The 18,287-nt window shown below is 42.5% G+C and overlaps 1 protein-coding gene across 4 annotated transcripts in view; it reads right to left on the bottom strand.

The window, feature by feature from the left end:
* The window catches only part of ppox (protoporphyrinogen oxidase), a 45,438-nt gene that overhangs the window by 9,330 nt on the left and 17,821 nt on the right, over window positions 1-18,287 (bottom strand). For all 4 annotated transcript variants that reach the window (XM_070966147.1, XM_070966150.1, XM_070966149.1 and 1 more), the window contains exon 4: window positions 8,628-8,743. In XM_070966147.1, the coding sequence (XP_070822248.1) occupies window positions 8,628-8,743 (116 nt within the window). The remainder of the gene's footprint in view (window positions 1-8,627; window positions 8,744-18,287) is intronic.

The following is an 18,287-nucleotide window of genomic DNA, read 5'->3' on the forward strand; positions in this document are numbered from 1 at the left end:
AAAGTTACAAATTACCTTCTAATTGCATCAGACAAAGGATTTGTCTCTGTACTAGTCTTATTAGATCTTAGTGCTGCATTTGACACCATTGACCATGGTATCCTATTGCAGAGACTGGAACACTTCATTGGCTTTAAGGGAACTGTGCTAAGCTGGTTTAAATCCTACATGTCAGATCGTTCTCAGTTTGTACACATTAATGACGACTCCTCCGTGCTCGCTAAAGTCAGCTATGGAGTTTTGCGGGGTTCTGTGCTTGGACCAATACTATTCATCTTATATATGCTTCCTTTAGGGAAGATTATCAGGAAGCACTCAATAAATTTTCATTGCTATGCAGATTGTGAGCATCTATTCTTTATTATTACCACCTGCATTTTTATGACCATCATCTTGAAGCTGTGCCCTCTCCAAACATGTTGGCCAAGAGAGTTCTGGTCTGTTTCTTCCCTTTGGAATTGCTACTTTCACTGGGATACCGCACCAATGTGCAGCGACTTCATATGGTCACATTGTTTACTCCAGAAATCAGCTGATCGCACTGAGGCCGGCCTGCTCCCCCCTCCCCGCAGGTCAGACCACAACCTTGTGCACCTCACTCCCTGTTATGTGAAGAGTCAGCCTTTGACCACAAGGACAGCGAGGAGATGGTCAGAGGAGACATATGGGACACTGCAGTGCTGTTTTGAGGTGACAGACTGGCAGGCACTCTGTGAGCCGCATGGGGAGGACATTGACGGGCTCACAGAGTGCATCACGGATTATATCATTTTCTGTGTGGACTCCACTGTCCCAGCCAGGACTATCCATTGTTATCCAAATAACAAGCCATGGGTGACAAAGGACATCAAAGACATCCTCAATGAGAAGAAGAGGGCTTTCAGAGCTGGTAACAGGGAGGAGGTGAGAACGATACAGATGGAACTGAAGATGAAAATCAAGGAGGCTACAGAGAAATACAGGAGGAAGCTGGAGTGGAAACTCCAGCAGAACAACTTGAGAGAGGTCTGGAGTGCAATGAGGACCATCACTGGCTTCAGAACAACCAACAACAGAGGGGTTGAAGGCAGCGTTGACAGGGCCAGTGAACTGAATCTGATTTTTAATAGATTTGACACTTCTGGCCTGGCTCATCCCCCCTTCGACTCCTCTGCGTGAGCCCTCTTCACACCTCAGACTGCCAGACAGACTGTAGTCCTCACAACCTGAGGACTACACCCTTCCCCCACCTGTCACCTCCACAGTGTGCTTCACTGCTGACCAGGTGAGAAAACAGCTGATGAGACTCCACTCAAGCAAGGCTCCAGGCCCTGATGGTGTCAGCCCCAGGGTGCTCAAAACCTGTGCCCCCCAGCTGTGTGGAGTTCTTCACCATGTCTTCAACATGAGCCTAAGTCCCCAGAGGGTCTCCATGCTATGGAAGACATCGTGCCTTGTTCCTGTGACAGACAGCACGGCCCAGGGCCTCAAAGTACTACAGAACTGACCTCCCACATTATGAATACCCTGGAGAGACTTGTCCTGGAGCAGCTCCGGCCCATGGTCAAGCCACTCTTGGACCCCCTCCAGTTTGCCTATCAGCCCTGACTTGGAGTTGACGACACCATCATCTACCTGCTCAATCATGTCTACACCCACCCGGACAAGCCGGTGAGCACTGTGAGGGTTATGTTTTTTGACTTCTCCAATGCATTTAACGCCATTTGTCCAGCTCTACTGGGTGACAAACTGACAGCTATGCAGGTCGACACCCCCCTAGTGTCCTGGATAGTGATTATCTGACTGGCAGACCACAGTATGTGCGCCTGCGTCACTGTGTGTCAGACAGAGTGGTCAGCAACACTGGGGCCCCGCAGGGGGCTGTTCTCTCTCCCTCCCTCTTCACCCTCTACACCACGGACTTCAACTATTGCACAGAGACCTGCCACCTTCAGAAGTTTTCTAACTCTGCGATAGTTGGATGTATCAGTGAGGGTGATGAGGATGAGTACAGGGCTGCTGTGGACAACTTCGTCACATGGTGTGAGCAGAACCATCGGCAATTAAACGTGGCAAAGACTAAGGAACTGGTAGTGGACCTGAGGAGAACCAAAGCACTGGTGACCCCTGTTTCCATCCAGGGGGTCAGTGTGGACATTGTGGAGGATTACAGCTGGGGGTACATACTGACAATAAACTGGACTGGGCAAAGAGCACTGACACTCTCTACAGCAAGCGCGAGAGTTGTCTCTATTTTCTGAGGCGACTGAGGTCCTTCAACATCTGCCTACGCTCAGGATCTACTATGAGTCTGTGGTGGCTAGTGCTATTCTCTATGCTGTTGCATGCTGGGGCAGCAGGCTGAGGATGGCGGATGCCAACAGACTCAACAAACTGATCCGCAAGGCCAGTGATGTTGTAGGGATGGAGTGTGACTCTCTGACGGTAGTGTCAGAGAGGAGGATGCTGACTAAGCTACAGACTTCTTGGACAACGTCTCACACCCACTTCATGATGTGCTGATCAGGCACAAGTGAGTACTTTCAGCGAGAGACTCATCCCACCAAAATGGAAGATTGAACGCCACAGGAAATCATTGTCCATCAAACTGTACAACTCCTCCCTCTGAATGGCCCTTGGACTTTTTCACTCCCTGTTAGATCACACATGTTTATACTGCAGTTCACTGTTGACCTAATTCAATATACAAAGCACGTTCTTTCTGTATACTCTTTCCTACTGTAAATACTCTTTTATTATCTATTTTTTGCTTTGTCTATGTGTATACTTATAGTTCTCAGCATAGATAGATAGATAGATAGATAGATAGATAGATAGATAGATAGATAGATAGATAGATAGATAGATAGATAGATAGATAGATAGATAAAACTCAAGTTATAGTACTCGGCCCTAAACATCTTAGAAACTCACTTTCTGATGACATAGCAGTGGATGGCATTGCGCTGGCCTCCAGCACTTTGATCCAGAACACTGCAGCACGTGTTCTGACACAAAGGAGGAAGAGAGATCATATTTCTCCAATATTAGCTGCTCTGCACTGGCAGGTTTAGAATAGAATTTAAAATTCTCCTCCTTACTTACAAAGTCATAAATGGTCATGCACCTTCTTATCTTAAAGAGCTCATAGTACCTCATTACCCCACTTGAACACTGTGTTCCCAGAATGCAGGCCTACATTATGGGACCCCAAAGAGATGTGAAGAATTTCAGAGTTACTTTCATAATAAAACAATGCAGATTCAGCAGCACTTTAACAATGAATTCAGAGAGCTTGATGTTGACTCCCTTTACCTTTAAAATCATACATGTCACTGAAATCCCTGGAATGCATTGTTGCACTTTCAAAATCAACGACCTGCCCTTCAGGTTGTATTCTAATTAGGTTTTAGACATTATTAACTCTATGTCCTCTTAATTTTTCTTCTGATTTTAAACAAGCCACTGTTTACCTCCTTTCAAAATAGCCCTATCTAGATCCCGCAACTATAAACAATTTTTGACCCATCTCCAAACTGCCATTTTTATTGAAGATAAACTGATTTATTTTATGAATAACAGTAAAATCTTTGAGAATTTTCAGCTCTCGTTTCCGCCCCTACACACCAGTGAGACTGCTGTGGTCAAAATCACTAATGATCTAATGCTTTCCACCAACACACGTGTACACATTTTAATTTTCCTTGAGCTCAACTCAGCCTTTGATACAGTGGATCATAATGTCTTAGTCAGCCATCTGAAGAATTATGTTGGCATCAGAAATGTGGTACTGGATTGGTTAATCTCTATCTGGTGAACAGGTCCTTCTTTATAATGCTGATGCCTCTTCTCTCGTGCTCCTCTATTTTGTGGGGTCCCCAAGAATTTATTTTGGGTCACCACATACATGCTTCCATTGGCAAATCTTGTGTGGACTTGACACTGATTTCCATAGCTACGCAGATAACACCTAACTGTATGTCCTAAAGCCTGGTACCACTGATGTTTCCTGTATTATGTCCTGTTTTGCCGAAATTAAAAACTGGGATGTCCAAAAACGTCCTGCAGTTGAATCCAAATGAGTTTGAATGATAACTACCCCCTATGGCCCCAGCACTAGTGACAATAATCTCTCCTCTGTGCCTTATCTAATTAATGTTCAAAAAGATGTCCGCAACCTAGGTGTTAGGTTTGATTCAGAATTGTCATTTGATGCTATGTTCAGGTGACTTAACTGGTGCAATCTTGCTTTGCCAGACCGAGATGCCTAACCAAGATCAGGTCATTCCTTTCCTCTGCAGACTTAGAAAAGGTCATCCATGCTTTTATCTCTTCCAGACTTGATTACTGCAATGACCTTTACTCCGGTATCAACAGACTGCAGTTCATGCATAACACTGCTGCCAACTTGTACTAAGATAGGTGACCACATTAGGCGCATCTTTGCTGCCTCTCACTGAGTTTTAGAATTGATTTTAAAATTTATTGCTTGTTTAAAACCTTGAATGGTTGAGCTCCTGCCTATATTGTGATATAATTCCCTTGAGCCTGATTGCTGCTTCGTTAGGCAGTCTCTGAGCCACCCTGACAAAAAAAAAAACAATCATACTATCAACACAATCACTAGTCAACTAGCTTACTCAAAATTATATGAGGTGCTTTTCAGCAGCAAGCCATGGAATGTCACATGAAAATTAGGATGCCTGCTTTATGTTAAGGTATTTGTCATTTTCCAGGCATAACAAGTTAAGATAGGGGCATCTTAATTCTTAAACCCCAATACTGAGAAGTGCTTACCATACCACACAATGAAAAGACAGAAGACTGAACAAGACTGAAATATTTCCATTTTGCAGCCTAACATGTTACCATTTCAGTCCTTTCAACAGTTACATAATAAAATGTCTCCACTGAGTTGTAAAAATAATACTAGTGCTAATGCTATTGGGTTTCAATAAAAAAGAGAATGGCACCACCCAGGGGAACTGCATCAATATTGAGGAATACACATCATGAGTGACATCATACATCAGCAACTGTGTTGATGTTGTGGTGATCACAAACACAATGAAATTGACAAGGAAACACCACCAGAGTGAGATTGAAAGCTGGACAACATCCCAGCCAGCTGGACCCTGACCAGTTTACAGACTGAACCAACAAATCCACAGAGGATGCCATCTCCGCTGCCCTCCATTTCACATGCCTTGAAAATAACAAATCCTCCATCAGAATATTTTTGTTGATTTTAGGTCAGCATTTAATATACTCTCCCCTATGAAACTGGCACTCTGGGCTCTAGTATACTCTGCACCTGGATATTGGACTTCTACACAAACAGACCCCAGACAGTTGGGATTGACAATTACATCTCCTTGACTCTAGTGTAAGGAAGTTTTTCCTCACCACTGTTGCCAAGTGCATGCTTATGAGGAATTTTTGGGTCTCTGTAGATTAAGAGTATGGTCTGTACCAGCTCTAAATGTAAAGTGTCCTGAGACAACTTCTGTTGTGATTTGGCATTATACAAATAAAATTGAACTGAATTTGGGCTCAACGGCAGAGCCCCCATGGCTCTCTGCTCAGCCCCGTCCTGTTGACACTGTACACCCATGATTGCAAATCCTCCTGGCAGGAGGGCTCTGTAGCGGGTCATTAAAACTGCTCAGAACATCTACCGAACATCATTTATATTGATAAGGTATGGGTCCCAGAGCCCAAAGGATATTAAAAGACAATACCCATCACAGCAACAGCCTGTTTACCCTGCTACCACTTGGCAAGTGAAACAGAAGTATCCAATGCTGCACCACCTACCGACTACAAAGCAGCTTCTTTCCTCTGGCTATGTAACTCCGTAATTCATCATCCGCACTCCAGCATGAAAAAAAAAAATTCTTATGTAGCATTAGGGGACGACCAAGTGCATTTCACTGTGCAATCTGTGTTGCACAATCAACGAATGTTGAACATTCTATGTTCTGTTTTATGTTCTGTTGCAGCTATTCAGTGGGAGTTTGATATTTTTCTTAAATGGTATCACTATAATATGACAGTGGCAGTCAGTCTGTCACATGTGCTACAGCAGTAGTCAAAGCTGAGCATATTAGTTGGAATATTAATAACAAAACCAGAAAAAAATTGACACACCCAGCTGTTTTGTCAGCCAACAACACACAGCAACAGTGTTCTTGGTTCTTACTGCTAGTTTATAGCCACGAAGCTAGAAGCTTTTTTTAATCTCCTTGTGTTGTCATTTTGTCATTTTAGCTCTCCTTCTTTATATTTATAAAAACTGCATGGAATTGAAGAGCACTTAGCTACACAACATAAGCTGTAATGATGGAGCAACTTGTAGCAGAACCGGCCTTTAACTGACCCCTTCTTTCCCTCCTTTTCTGGTGATACTCAAGGGAAATGGAGGTGTAAACCCGCCAACCGATTGAATTATAGACCGCCTGGTTTACCTATAATGCAATCTGATTTCGAAGAGAGACAGGAAGTCTGGTTCAGTAAACTACTTTACTCACACACTGAAGAAAGAAAGCCAAAAGGTCAACGCCTATCTCTAAATCAGGATGTCCCACGCTATGCTAATTACTTCCCCAATAGCCCGAGGACTCCATACAACAAGACTGCCTGAAGAGACAAATAGCAGGCCTCAGAGGAATCCACAGACATCAGCAAATGCTGATGGTCGTAAACCGGACATCCCTTGAAGCAACTAGAGACTCACGTTTGTGTGTTTTCCTCAACACTCCAAGATAACCAGATTTTATGTCAAACTTAACTTTTCATGTTTTCGACTTACAGGACTCGGGGTACGCATAATATTGATGTTTTTCCCGTATCTCTGACCCGAAGTATGACCAAGTTGTGATTTTAACGGTTTTATAAAAGTTGTATGAATTGTCACCACAAACTATACTGCCATCCAGAGTTTCCTAACCGTCAGATTGAATATGCTTGACTTGGTACATTTATCGATAAGTAACCGTTATCGTGATAATCAATTTTTGACAGATATAATCTGCCTCTCTTTATTCCTACCTTTATTTTTGTATTAGTTATTCATTGAGTTATTATACCTGTTGGGATAAAACTGTACCATGATTATCATTAAATGTTTTCACCCAACCATAGAAAGTGTCTAATGCATGCTGTAAACAATGTTGAAATGCCATTGAAAATTGGTCATTGAAATTATATGTGATTGACCATAGTGAGAAGCAGATGAGCCCCTCGTATGATTCTTTGATTAGTTCAGCTCCATGAGGCAAGATTACACCGCGCGTCACAAAGAGTCTCACGTGATTCGATGGCCTGCCTTTCGACACGCCCCGGAGCGACCTTTAAAAACTGCGTGTAGTGCGCGATACAGTTAGTAGATTAGTAGCCTTTTAGTAGAGTTTTAGTTTTGTTTTTTGTTCCGTCTAAGTTTTTGTTAGTTAGTTAGTCTTGTTTTTTTTCACGTCTAGTTACCCTCAGCTGAGTTCTTTTCTTTACCTTTGTCTTAAGTTTTGCACAGCCGTTTTGCTCCTTAAGTTTTCGTCTTCGAGCTACTCCAAGCCATTCCGGGTAGCGTAAATAATCTTCAGAAGACGTATTCTTATAATTTGCCGTAAACTTCAAAGTTAACTTCCTCTTTAGCCCAACGTTTTGTTTTGTTTTCATTAGTGAAATTAGGCAAGTAATACTAATTTTGTAGCCTTCTTCGACCGGCCATCGAAGAGACTCTTAATTTGTACTATCAGTCTAAAATAATCTGTCACGGACTCAACCGAACCAAACCCTGCGGCCAGCTGTTGATCCTTGGTCCGGTTCACAACCATCCGGAGCAGTCCATCATCTGTAACCGACCGCCGAACCAGTTCCAGAGACGCCCCGTTCCGCACCAGTTTGTCATCTTGGAGGTCTGGGCCTTCCACTAGACCACCAAGTAGATCGAGCCGCGGACGAACATCTGGAACGTCTTCGAGCCAGTTCGGAGCAGAGCACAACGGGACGCCAGCAACCAAGTAGGCACGCTAAGCGGGTTTGAATAAGAGTTGGTCCGTGAGGTTAAGAGTAGGTCAATTCGTCCAAATTCTCTCCATTAATCGTTCTTTCCCTTAACTCCGCGTTCGCGTCCCCATTATTCCTTTTAGACTGCCTCTCACTATCGCCAATTTATTTACCCTTGTGTTGCCATAAGTCTCTTGTGTGTTCTGTCATATCACCTCCCATCTTCTGTCTTATTGTTCATGGTACATTACCCATTATCCACAATTCTGCTTAATAAATGATATTTTGATTTAAGTCCTGGTTAGACGGTGTCCTTTTGAACTGAATATTTACGATCCCTGTATCCAGAATTTACACTTCAGGTTATCAGACTGGTTTACCGTTAGTTCATTCGTTAGTATTTATCAGCGTTATAGCAGTTAATTTCTGCAGTCCTTCTTAGCTGAGGAAGGTGGTGCCCCGACATTTTATCAACGAATGCAACATCAAATTAAGGTAGTACACACTACAAACTCAAGGCAGAGTATGAGAAATGTTGAAGAATATGACTCAAGATCAAATTCCTATTCCTACATATGTGTTAACATTTGTTTTTGCTACTATCTAGCCAAACATAAACAGCTTTCTCTTCCAACCAGTCTTACCTTATCCCTGAAGGCATCCTGTGGAGCCGTTTGTTGACATAGAGATACCTGTTGTTGGAGGCGACATTGCCATGGGTGACTGGCAGAATCTCCCCCCCAAGACCCAGGTCGTCCACCTACACAGAAACGCAGTTGAATGAGGTGAAAGTTGAAGGGGTCGAAGCAAACATCACTAAACAGAGTCAGATCTGTTTCACAAGGTTCTGTGCTTGGGCCGATTCTGTTCATCCTACACATGATTTCTTGCGGAAATACCGTTAGGGAACACTCAATACCCTATTTACCCATGAAGCCGGATGAAGCCAATCAGTGAACTAAACTTTAAGCATGAAAATGAAGACCTGGTTGACTGACAACTTTCTGTTACTAAACTCAGACTATACTTAAGTTATAAGACCTGGCCCTAAACACCTTAGAAAATCACTATCTCATGATATTTCTACTCTGAATGGCACTGCCCTGGCCTAGCGCACCACTGTAGGGAATCTGGGAGTTATCTTTGAAGAGGATATGTCCTTACTAACGTCCTAACTCCCATGTAAGACAAATTTCAAGGACTGCCTTTTTCACTGGAGGCACATTCACAGACACACACACAAAAAAAATTCTGTCTCAGAATGATGCAGAAAAACTTGTCTATGCATTTGCTACCTCCAGGTTGGATTACTGCAATTCCTTACTATCAGCCTGCTGCAATACATTGCAAAAGATTCTCCAGCTGATCCAGAATGCTACTCCACAAATGCTTCTAGCAAATACTAGGAAAAAAGCTTATATTCCTCCCATACGAGCCTCTCTGTATCTGCTCCCCGTAAAACCTAGAATATAGTGTAAAAACCTTCTCCTTACTTACAAAGCCCTAAATGGTCAAGCACAATCATATCTTAAAGTATTCAGAGTACCCTATTACCCCACTAAACACTCTGTTTCCAACTTCTGCTGTGATTTCGCCCTATATAAATAAAATTGAATTGAATTTTAAGGTACTCCTTGCAAACAAAGCCCTTAATGGACTAGCTACATTGCTAAATCACTTGTTCACTAGTTGTCCTTAAGAACACTTTGAACATCTGCTGTCGGTTTATTGGAGGTTCCCAGCAATTGCCAAAAGAAAATTGGTGATGCAGTCTTTGTCAATTATCACCTTAGAGCCCTGGAACACAGAACATACAGATGTCAGAGAAGCCAGCTTACTAAATATTTTTAAAAGAAGGCTAAAAACGTATCATTCACTGCAACTAGCTTTGACTTTCCTGAAAAGTCAAAGAAAAATACTGAACTGAATGTTCAGTATTTTTCTCCATCCAAACAAATCGGGTCCATTATGGTTTTTGTGCCAGCTTCTTAGTGTTTGTACCCTGAAGGGGCAGAACCCTTCTGTGTTGTACCTGTTTTTTAGTCGCAGAACACTGTTTGTGCCAAATTATTCGAAAAATTATGGATTTTCTGCCAATTCGAATTTTTTTTGACTATCAACACCAAGGGTATACAGCATCGTGGGACTGAGATAAACATTTCTATTATACATGAGCAACCAAAATCAGGGGTTAATCAGGGGTAGATCTTAGCAGGAAAATGGCCATACCTGGACGATTTGTCCAATTATCATAAATCTGGGTACATACATTCATGCCGAGATTGGAAATAGGGCTACGCAAGCATTTAGAGCCCAACCCATTGGTGGTATCACAAACATCAATAACGTGAACCTCAAAACTCAGTGGACTCTATCAATGGAACACAGGTTTCATTTATGAACATTTATGCTCCAAACGAGGACGATCCTGGGTTTATTAGTACAATCTTCACTACATTACTTAAGCATAGCTCTGGAATTCTACTTGTCGGAGGGGATTTCAACTGTGTTATGTCTCAGCGCATGGATAGGCAACCTCCCTCCAAAACCTCAGTATCCAGGATGAGCAAAATGTTGAAATGCCTCTCAGCAGAGGCTGGTTTGGTGGATATCTGGCGATGCAAATTCCCCAAAGGTAGAGATTTTACTTTTTATTCTCACAGATACTCATCCTACTCTAGAATTGATTTATATTTTACCCCTAAAACAGAGTTGCATCGAATAGAAGATATAAAGATATTACCAATCACTTTGTCTGACCACGCACCAGTTATAACTTCGTGGGCATACTTAAGGGGTCGCATTATTTCCTATCCAAGTGCCAAAAAAAAGCGAAGAAAGGTGGAGCAAAGCAGACTTAAAGACAAAATCTGTCAGCTAGAACAATGACATAAGAGAGCACCAACCCCTGAAATATTGAACACCCTCCAACAAGCACGTAGAGATTTAAATAACCTAATCACTGAAAAGATTGAGGGTAATTTGAGGTTCACCAATCAAAAATACAATGAAAATGGAAACAGGGCTAGTAGATAATTTGCACTGAGACTTAAAAAATAGCAATCATCTAACATAGTTCAGAAACTGAAATTAGATGATGCGACAGTCTGGAAACCAGCTGAGATATCACAGTCATTTGCACAATTCTACAAATTCCTCTACAAAAATACAGATACTTCTACAGATGATGATGAGGTGGCACAATTTTCAAATTAACAGAGTCACCAGAACCCATGGCTAAGGAATTAGATGAACATACAAGAGGCAATCTCCACTCTGAAAAATAACAAAAGTCACAGACCAGAAGGATTCATCAATGAATTCTATAAGAAATTTAAAGATAAAATATCATCTCTACTTTCACTATCACTGTGCATTACAATCTAGAACTATGGCCCCCTCCTAAAAGGAGCCAACAATAATGGTGATACATAAAGAAGGCAAAGACCCCACCAATTGTCAATCATATAGACCCATGTCACTGCTAAATACAGACCTACACATATTAACAGCCATCTTAGCAAGACGTGTTAATAAAATGATTCCACATATAATCCATCCCAATTAGACCGGATTCATCACTGGTAGATATTATGGAGATAATGTCAGAAGACTACTAAATTTAATGTCTCACCCAACAGCGAACGAGGCAGAAACAATGATACTGTCTCTTGATGACCAAAAGGCATTTAATCGCGTATCATGGAAATACCTTTTTCAAACGTTAAAGCAATTCCAATTTGGTCCAAATTTCATTATGTGGATAAAAATATTATACTCCAATCCACAAGCTGCCGTTAAGGTCAATGGTTTTATTATCAGATAGATTTGATCTCGAACGTGGCTGCAGACAGGGCTGTCCCCTATCGCCCTTGCTGTTTGATATTAGTATTGAACCTTTTGCACAACTTATCAGGGACAACAATAACATAAAAGGACTGACAATAAATGGTGAACAACAAATTATCTTTACATGTGGACGATGTGCTCTTACATTTGACTGATCTGGCAACAACAATCCCACACTTAAAAGACCTTATTTCTACTAGAGATCAATCGATATGGATTTTTCAGGGCTGATACAGATACCAATAATTAATAATCAAGTGAAACCGATAGCCGATATTTAGAATCGATATTCGTTTGCAGCAAAAATTAAAATTTTGGGTTCAAAATTTAGTAACACACCTGGGATTAGAATGAATACAGTATACTGTTTGTTTGTTTTGTGTACACTGAAAAAAAGACCATAACTTTTTGTAAAATAACACAAACACAAAATCTTCCTTGAAATGCCTTTAAATATAATTATTTTTAAAACAAAAAGTGCAGGGGCCTTCCAGCAACATTTCTTCAAACTCACTCAAATGAATAAATAAATAAATAAAATAGCTGAATTTTTGAAACATCAACAAAATAAACTGAACTGAACTATTCTGAAATTTGGGTCTGAGTTAGTACTCCCAATTCAGTAGCAGGAGACATGCCAGCACCACAGTTTTCACATCTTCGAGCTTGGAAAAGCATTTCATTACACACGTGAGTTGTAGAGGCGACAGTATATTTATTGATTGAAAATAAAACACACTGAGAATAATCTCCTCGATGTGTGCTCTCTGCCTGACTCATATCCCTGGATTTACGAGTGACAGGCAAAAAGACGATCATTTAACACCAGTAGTTACGTTGCTGCATCATAGTGTAGTGAGAGCACGAGCGCCGAGGGAGAGGCGACTGTAAACAAACAAAGACACGTTAGCATGCAGTACTGTTCAATTTATAGGCTAGAATCACCTCCGGTGTTGTTTAAAACGGGCTGAGACACATTAGGAGATTTATTATTCCCCCAAAGTAACAGTAACCGTAGCGGTGGGTCATCATGAAATACGTAAGGGATAATACCCGACAAGGGGTCCATTATCAGAAATGAATGGACGACGCGGAGGCGTGAACCGTCTGACGTGAAGCAGTGGAGGAAGCAGGGGCGGAGCTTCCAAGGGGGCTGGGAGGGCGACACGCCCTCGGCCCGGGGCCCAGGGGCGGAAAAGAGAGCTCTCTGTTCCAAGCAGGGGGCACCAGGCCCGGAAAAGAGAGCTCTCTGTTCCAAGCAGGGGGCACCAGGCCCTTTCCCTACAATATTTTTTAACGTGCGATATGTGTGGGCTTATATATGTTGACCCAGTCAGGATGAGTCATGGTTGGTAAAAACTTTACAAGACTGACTTTAGTGAGGTAGTTAGGTGCAAAATATGAATAAAATGATGTGCTGCATGACTGGCTTTATTTTCACTCTCACATTTAACTTCATTACATACAAATTTACAAGTGGATCGCCGATATTGTCTCCAAGTGTATTTTGGGTAAAATCATCATCAACCGTCCACCACGTCATCATCAGTCATTTGTCAACAGAATGCAAGCTAGGTGGAGCATTTTTACGGACTAAGCTAAACATGAGTGGCAGTTCATATAAGCATAAAAGTGGAGCGACAAAGCGCAAAGAAAAGGAAAAAAGAAGCAAGGAAAGCCAAATTACAAAAACTGGACACATATTTTGTTCGTCCTCCTGGAGATGAACCTCACATTGTTGTTGGCAGCGATTCAGGCCTGCCAATTCTGGCAGCACAGTCTGGGAGCCAGATTTTCAGGTAGCAATTCTAGCAAGCACTACACCACAAACAATGTGTGAGCTGTTGTAAACTGTTGATGGTTGTTATTTCTAATAGCCCAGCTTATATCCCCTTCTTTCTGTCTCGGCTGTATAGCAGTGATGTTAGGGACTCAGGAGTTGCTAGCTGCTCCAGGGTAGAGCCAGACCTGGTGCTTGACCAGCACCCCCCCTCCTCACCTGTGCTGGACACAGGAAATGAAAGCAGCACGTCTCCTCCTCATGCTACGGGTGACATACAGACCGCGGAGGAATGTGCGTAATGCAGCCTTGTTTTGGAGACAGGTCATGGAACGCATTGTCAATGTAACTCTCACTCTGGCTTCATGCAACCTGGCTTTCAGGGGGCACAGGGGGGTTCTAGGAAAGAGAAATGCTGGCAAATTTTTTTGTCAATAATTGAATTATTAGCGCAATACGACCCTGTTTTGAAAGAGCTAATCAACGGACCACAAGGGTCAGTGAAATACCTAAGTCACCAGATTCAAGATGAGATTATTTACATATTATCTCAATGTGTGAAAGCTGACATAATTAATGAAATAAACAAAGCCCCGTTTTATTCCATTATCATGGACACAACGCAAGATGTGTCAAAGATAGACCCGCTGAGCCAGGTTTACCGTTATGTTACTGTTGTTAAGAATGTCAAATCAATATTGCAACAGATATACAGATCAATGAAGTGTTTTTGGGGTTTGAAGTGACTGTGGGCTCATCAGCGTCAGAACTTGAAAACCAAATCTTGGGCTCTATAGAGAAAAACGGAATGGATCTGTCAAAATGCCGCGGACAGGGCTGTGACGGGGCCGCAAACATGAGTGGTGTGTATTCAGGCGTACAGGCAAGAATAACCGAGAAGGAGCCCCTTGCCCTTTATGTTCATTGTGCTGCTCATAATCTCAACCTAGCTCTCAACGACTCTGTTAAAAACGTCCCTGGAGTGAAGCAGTTCTATGACACTGTAGAGAAGCTGTACAACTTTTTTGGTCACAGTATCACACGATGGGCGCTCCTCACTGAGTTAATGACGCCAGGGAGCAGAAATGTCACATTAAAACACCTCTGTCCCACTCGCTGGTCTTCTTGACATGATGCGCTTTTTGCGTTATGGCACAGATATGGAGACATTATAAAAGCCCTCGTCAAAATATCTCTGACCAGTGACAATAAAGATGAGCATGGTGAAGCAAGTGCACTCAAGAATGCCATAAGAAAATTTTCTTTCATATTTTTGGTCAACATGCAAACCAAGATTCTGGAGTGTATAAACGCTGCCTCACAGTTACTGCAAGCAAAGGACGCGGCCATTCTGAAAGCATCTACTCTACTGCAAAATGCCATCAGTGTTTTGATGGAATTTAGGGAGCAATTTCATGAGGCTAAGTCTGCCACTCTTGCTCTAGCTTCTAAATGGGGAAGTCAAACACAGTTTGAAACAACCAGGGCCAGAAAAGTTAAGCGTCACTTTGATGAACTGTCTGAGGACAGTCACCTCACTGACGCAGAGAGCAACTTTCGGGTGAATGTTTTCAATGCCTGTCTTGACACCATCATCCAGCAACTGTCCCAAAGATTCACCAGCTTAAATGGAACTGTGAAGATGTTTGAGGCAATTCACCCAAACACACTGCTGAAAGCAGGGGATGAGGATTTATACCAAGCTGCCCAGCGGCTTAGTGAGCACTACAATCGGGACATTGCCCCCAGCTTCCCTGGCCAGCTGCTTTCTTTTCAAACCTCTTTCAAGAACCAGATACCAAAGAAAAGTCTGTTGTGGATCTGGCAAAAATGCTCATTGTCAACCACCCAGCAGTAACTTCTGCATTCAGTGAGGTTTGCACCGCCCTCCTTTTTTTTAACTCTTCCTGTCACCGTTGCAACCTCTGAGCGCTCATTCTCCAAATTGAAACTCATTAAAAACCACCTGAGGAGCACAGTGGGACAGGAGAGACTGAGTGGACTTGCCATGTTGTCCATAGAGAATGAGAGAGCAAAGAAAAGGGACATACGGCGCATCGTGGACGAGTTCGCGGAGCACAAGGCTCGTTGTATGCCCTTATAATAGTGGTGAGTAGGTCTAGTACTTCATATTGAATTTGTGCTTGTACGTGAACATGTGGCCGCCGTGCCAGTTTTACTAAACTTTATAGCTGTTGATACATTAGCCTACTGTGCTCTCATTAGTTGAAGTAGTTCAAGTGGGTGTCAGAATGTTGTGGTTGCTATCCGCGGTGCTGAACTGTTTCGAATTTGTGGTGTTTTATTATTAGGGTCCATGTAGCATAATGTTTTTGTTCTCTTGGTTTGTCAGACTTCATGTCAGTTTGATTGACTTCAAAATGACGCCGTTGCTCTCCATGGTGCTGAAGTCGGGGCCACACAGCACACCTAGAGCTCGTGCATGGCATTGCTGAGCTGCTGCGTCTCTCGCACGTGTTCATATTCACATATCCTGCATCTCATCTGCATGTCTGCAGCGGCGTAGCAACTGCCGGCTCCATCTGTTTACATGGAGTTCACATTATCGATAACAAAAATGATGATGTAATTTTACTTTACATGCACTGGAACAGGGACTGAGCTACAGGAGGAGAGAGTGGGAGAGAGGGAAAGGAGTAGAGATGATGGAGAACTTCTGTCCCTCTCATATTGTGTATTTTCTCATCATGTGTGTCACATATGCAGATACAGACATTGTAATCGCTGTGAAATATTCACATGATACTGATTTGACTGCGGCGAGCATTGGAATCTCTAGTTGATGCGCCGCAGCAGCCACGCAGGACTCGCACGACTCTCACGCTGCTCATGTCGGCAGTGTGGACACTGTAACCCGTTTGTATGGACGCCAAAGTGAAAACCATGCTGTAACGCCACGCTCACGCTCTGCACAGGCGTGCTATGTGGCCCCGGCCTTACTGAAGGCTTTGAGAGCCTTGTGTCAAAAATGTAGTATGTGTGCTTGTAAGCCCCGCTGTTGCGGGCATGTGTATGTTGTAAAGCGATGTTATCACGAGCTTTATTGGGTTTAAAGGGCCCGGTCATGTGCCCCGCCCCCGGCCCGGCACTGATTTGTACCGCGAGTGGAGGGAAGTGAGATGATTGCTCAACGTTATGTTATGTGATACAAAGTATCATTTCAGAGGGCAAGTGCACCTCTTTCCGCTTGTGTGTGTCCAGAGGATGATGCGAGATTTTGTTTCAAAGAATCAAAGTCCACAGTGTCCACAAAGTCCTAAATTGTTTTTATTGCAAGAAATATTATCCACCATTCACTCTGATCATTAAATATGTATCAAGCAAGTAAGTCTATCCTAAATCGTTTTTATAAATATTATCCACTAGTCTACTGTCTTGCCGTTGTGAAAAAAAACCTGTGAAATAACATATGTTAACGTATATTTTGAGTTTCTGTTGCCACGGTTACCAACTAGCATTTGAACCAACGCAATAATTTAGAACAATCAGGCTATTTGAACGGAACTTTTTTATAGGGGTCCTACAACACTTTTTAATGGACACCCTGCAGCCATTCAGAATCGAGTATTCACCCAGACCATGGTATAAGCCTTGTTGAAGTTGTGAACAGTTTCATCTCCAGAGCCAAACAGCGGAATTCAGCAGGTTTTCCTCCCTTATACTTGCTATAGTCTACCTATCGGTATGTCGTTATGTCTTTTTTTTATTAAGTAAGGAGTCTCAGGTCATGTTCACTTGGTTACATCTTTTTTTTTCTTTTTTCTTTTTTTTTTTCATCGTATGCTTAATGTGATTAGACAAGTAGGTCAGTGAAATGTCAACTCTGGCCTTGCATGTTATCACTGATATTGATCATAAGGTTGTAGTATTTTTAAAACTTCATCATAGAGGGTTTTTATTGCAACTTCGACTGACTCTGTTGCCTTGCCTCCGCTGGATCACCGGAGCAGTCGTCTGCTTCTCCTTGTCTGTGGCAATGCATGTAGAGGCTTCAGTGTTGATTGGCTGTCACTGACTCACTTGTGCCATCTAGCCAATCAGTGAGGGTTGTGGGCGGGACTTTGTTACACAGCCAAGAATGGTGACTTCAGGCGGAGAGACGGCTGCATCGGAGCCAAAGGAGTGCGTTTTAAAATACATTAATTAATTTTATCGGTTAAAGAAAAAAACGGCCGATGCCGATGATCGAAAAAATGCCGAATATCCAGGCCGATAATTGGTCAATCCCTAATTTCTACCTTCGGATTCTTTTCTGGATACAAAGTTAACATGGACAAAACAATGGCTATGGATATCAGCTGTAAAATCCCACAAACAATTTAAGTACAGAGCAGGTTCAAATAGCCAACAGATGGTATCAAATATCTTGGCAACCAGATCCCCGAGTTATTATTTGAAATTATATGAGGCAAACTACAAAAGTATAATCCAAAATATTACTACCCTACAAACACGTCCAGTTGGGGCATATATGGGCCTTACTTGGGCTGGTTGGGCTTTAGCTGGGCATGGGCTCAGAGTGGGCTTTCTTGTTGGGACCCATATGGGCAACCCATATGGGCAGTAGATGGGCTAAACTCAGCATGGGTAATAGGTGGGCTTCATCTGGGTACCATTCCAAAATTAAAAAAAAAATGTTAGACATAGATTTTAT

The sequence above is a fragment of the Chaetodon trifascialis genome, chromosome 7, assembly GCF_039877785.1.
Source record: "Chaetodon trifascialis isolate fChaTrf1 chromosome 7, fChaTrf1.hap1, whole genome shotgun sequence".
NCBI lineage: Eukaryota > Metazoa > Chordata > Actinopteri > Chaetodontiformes > Chaetodontidae > Chaetodon > Chaetodon trifascialis.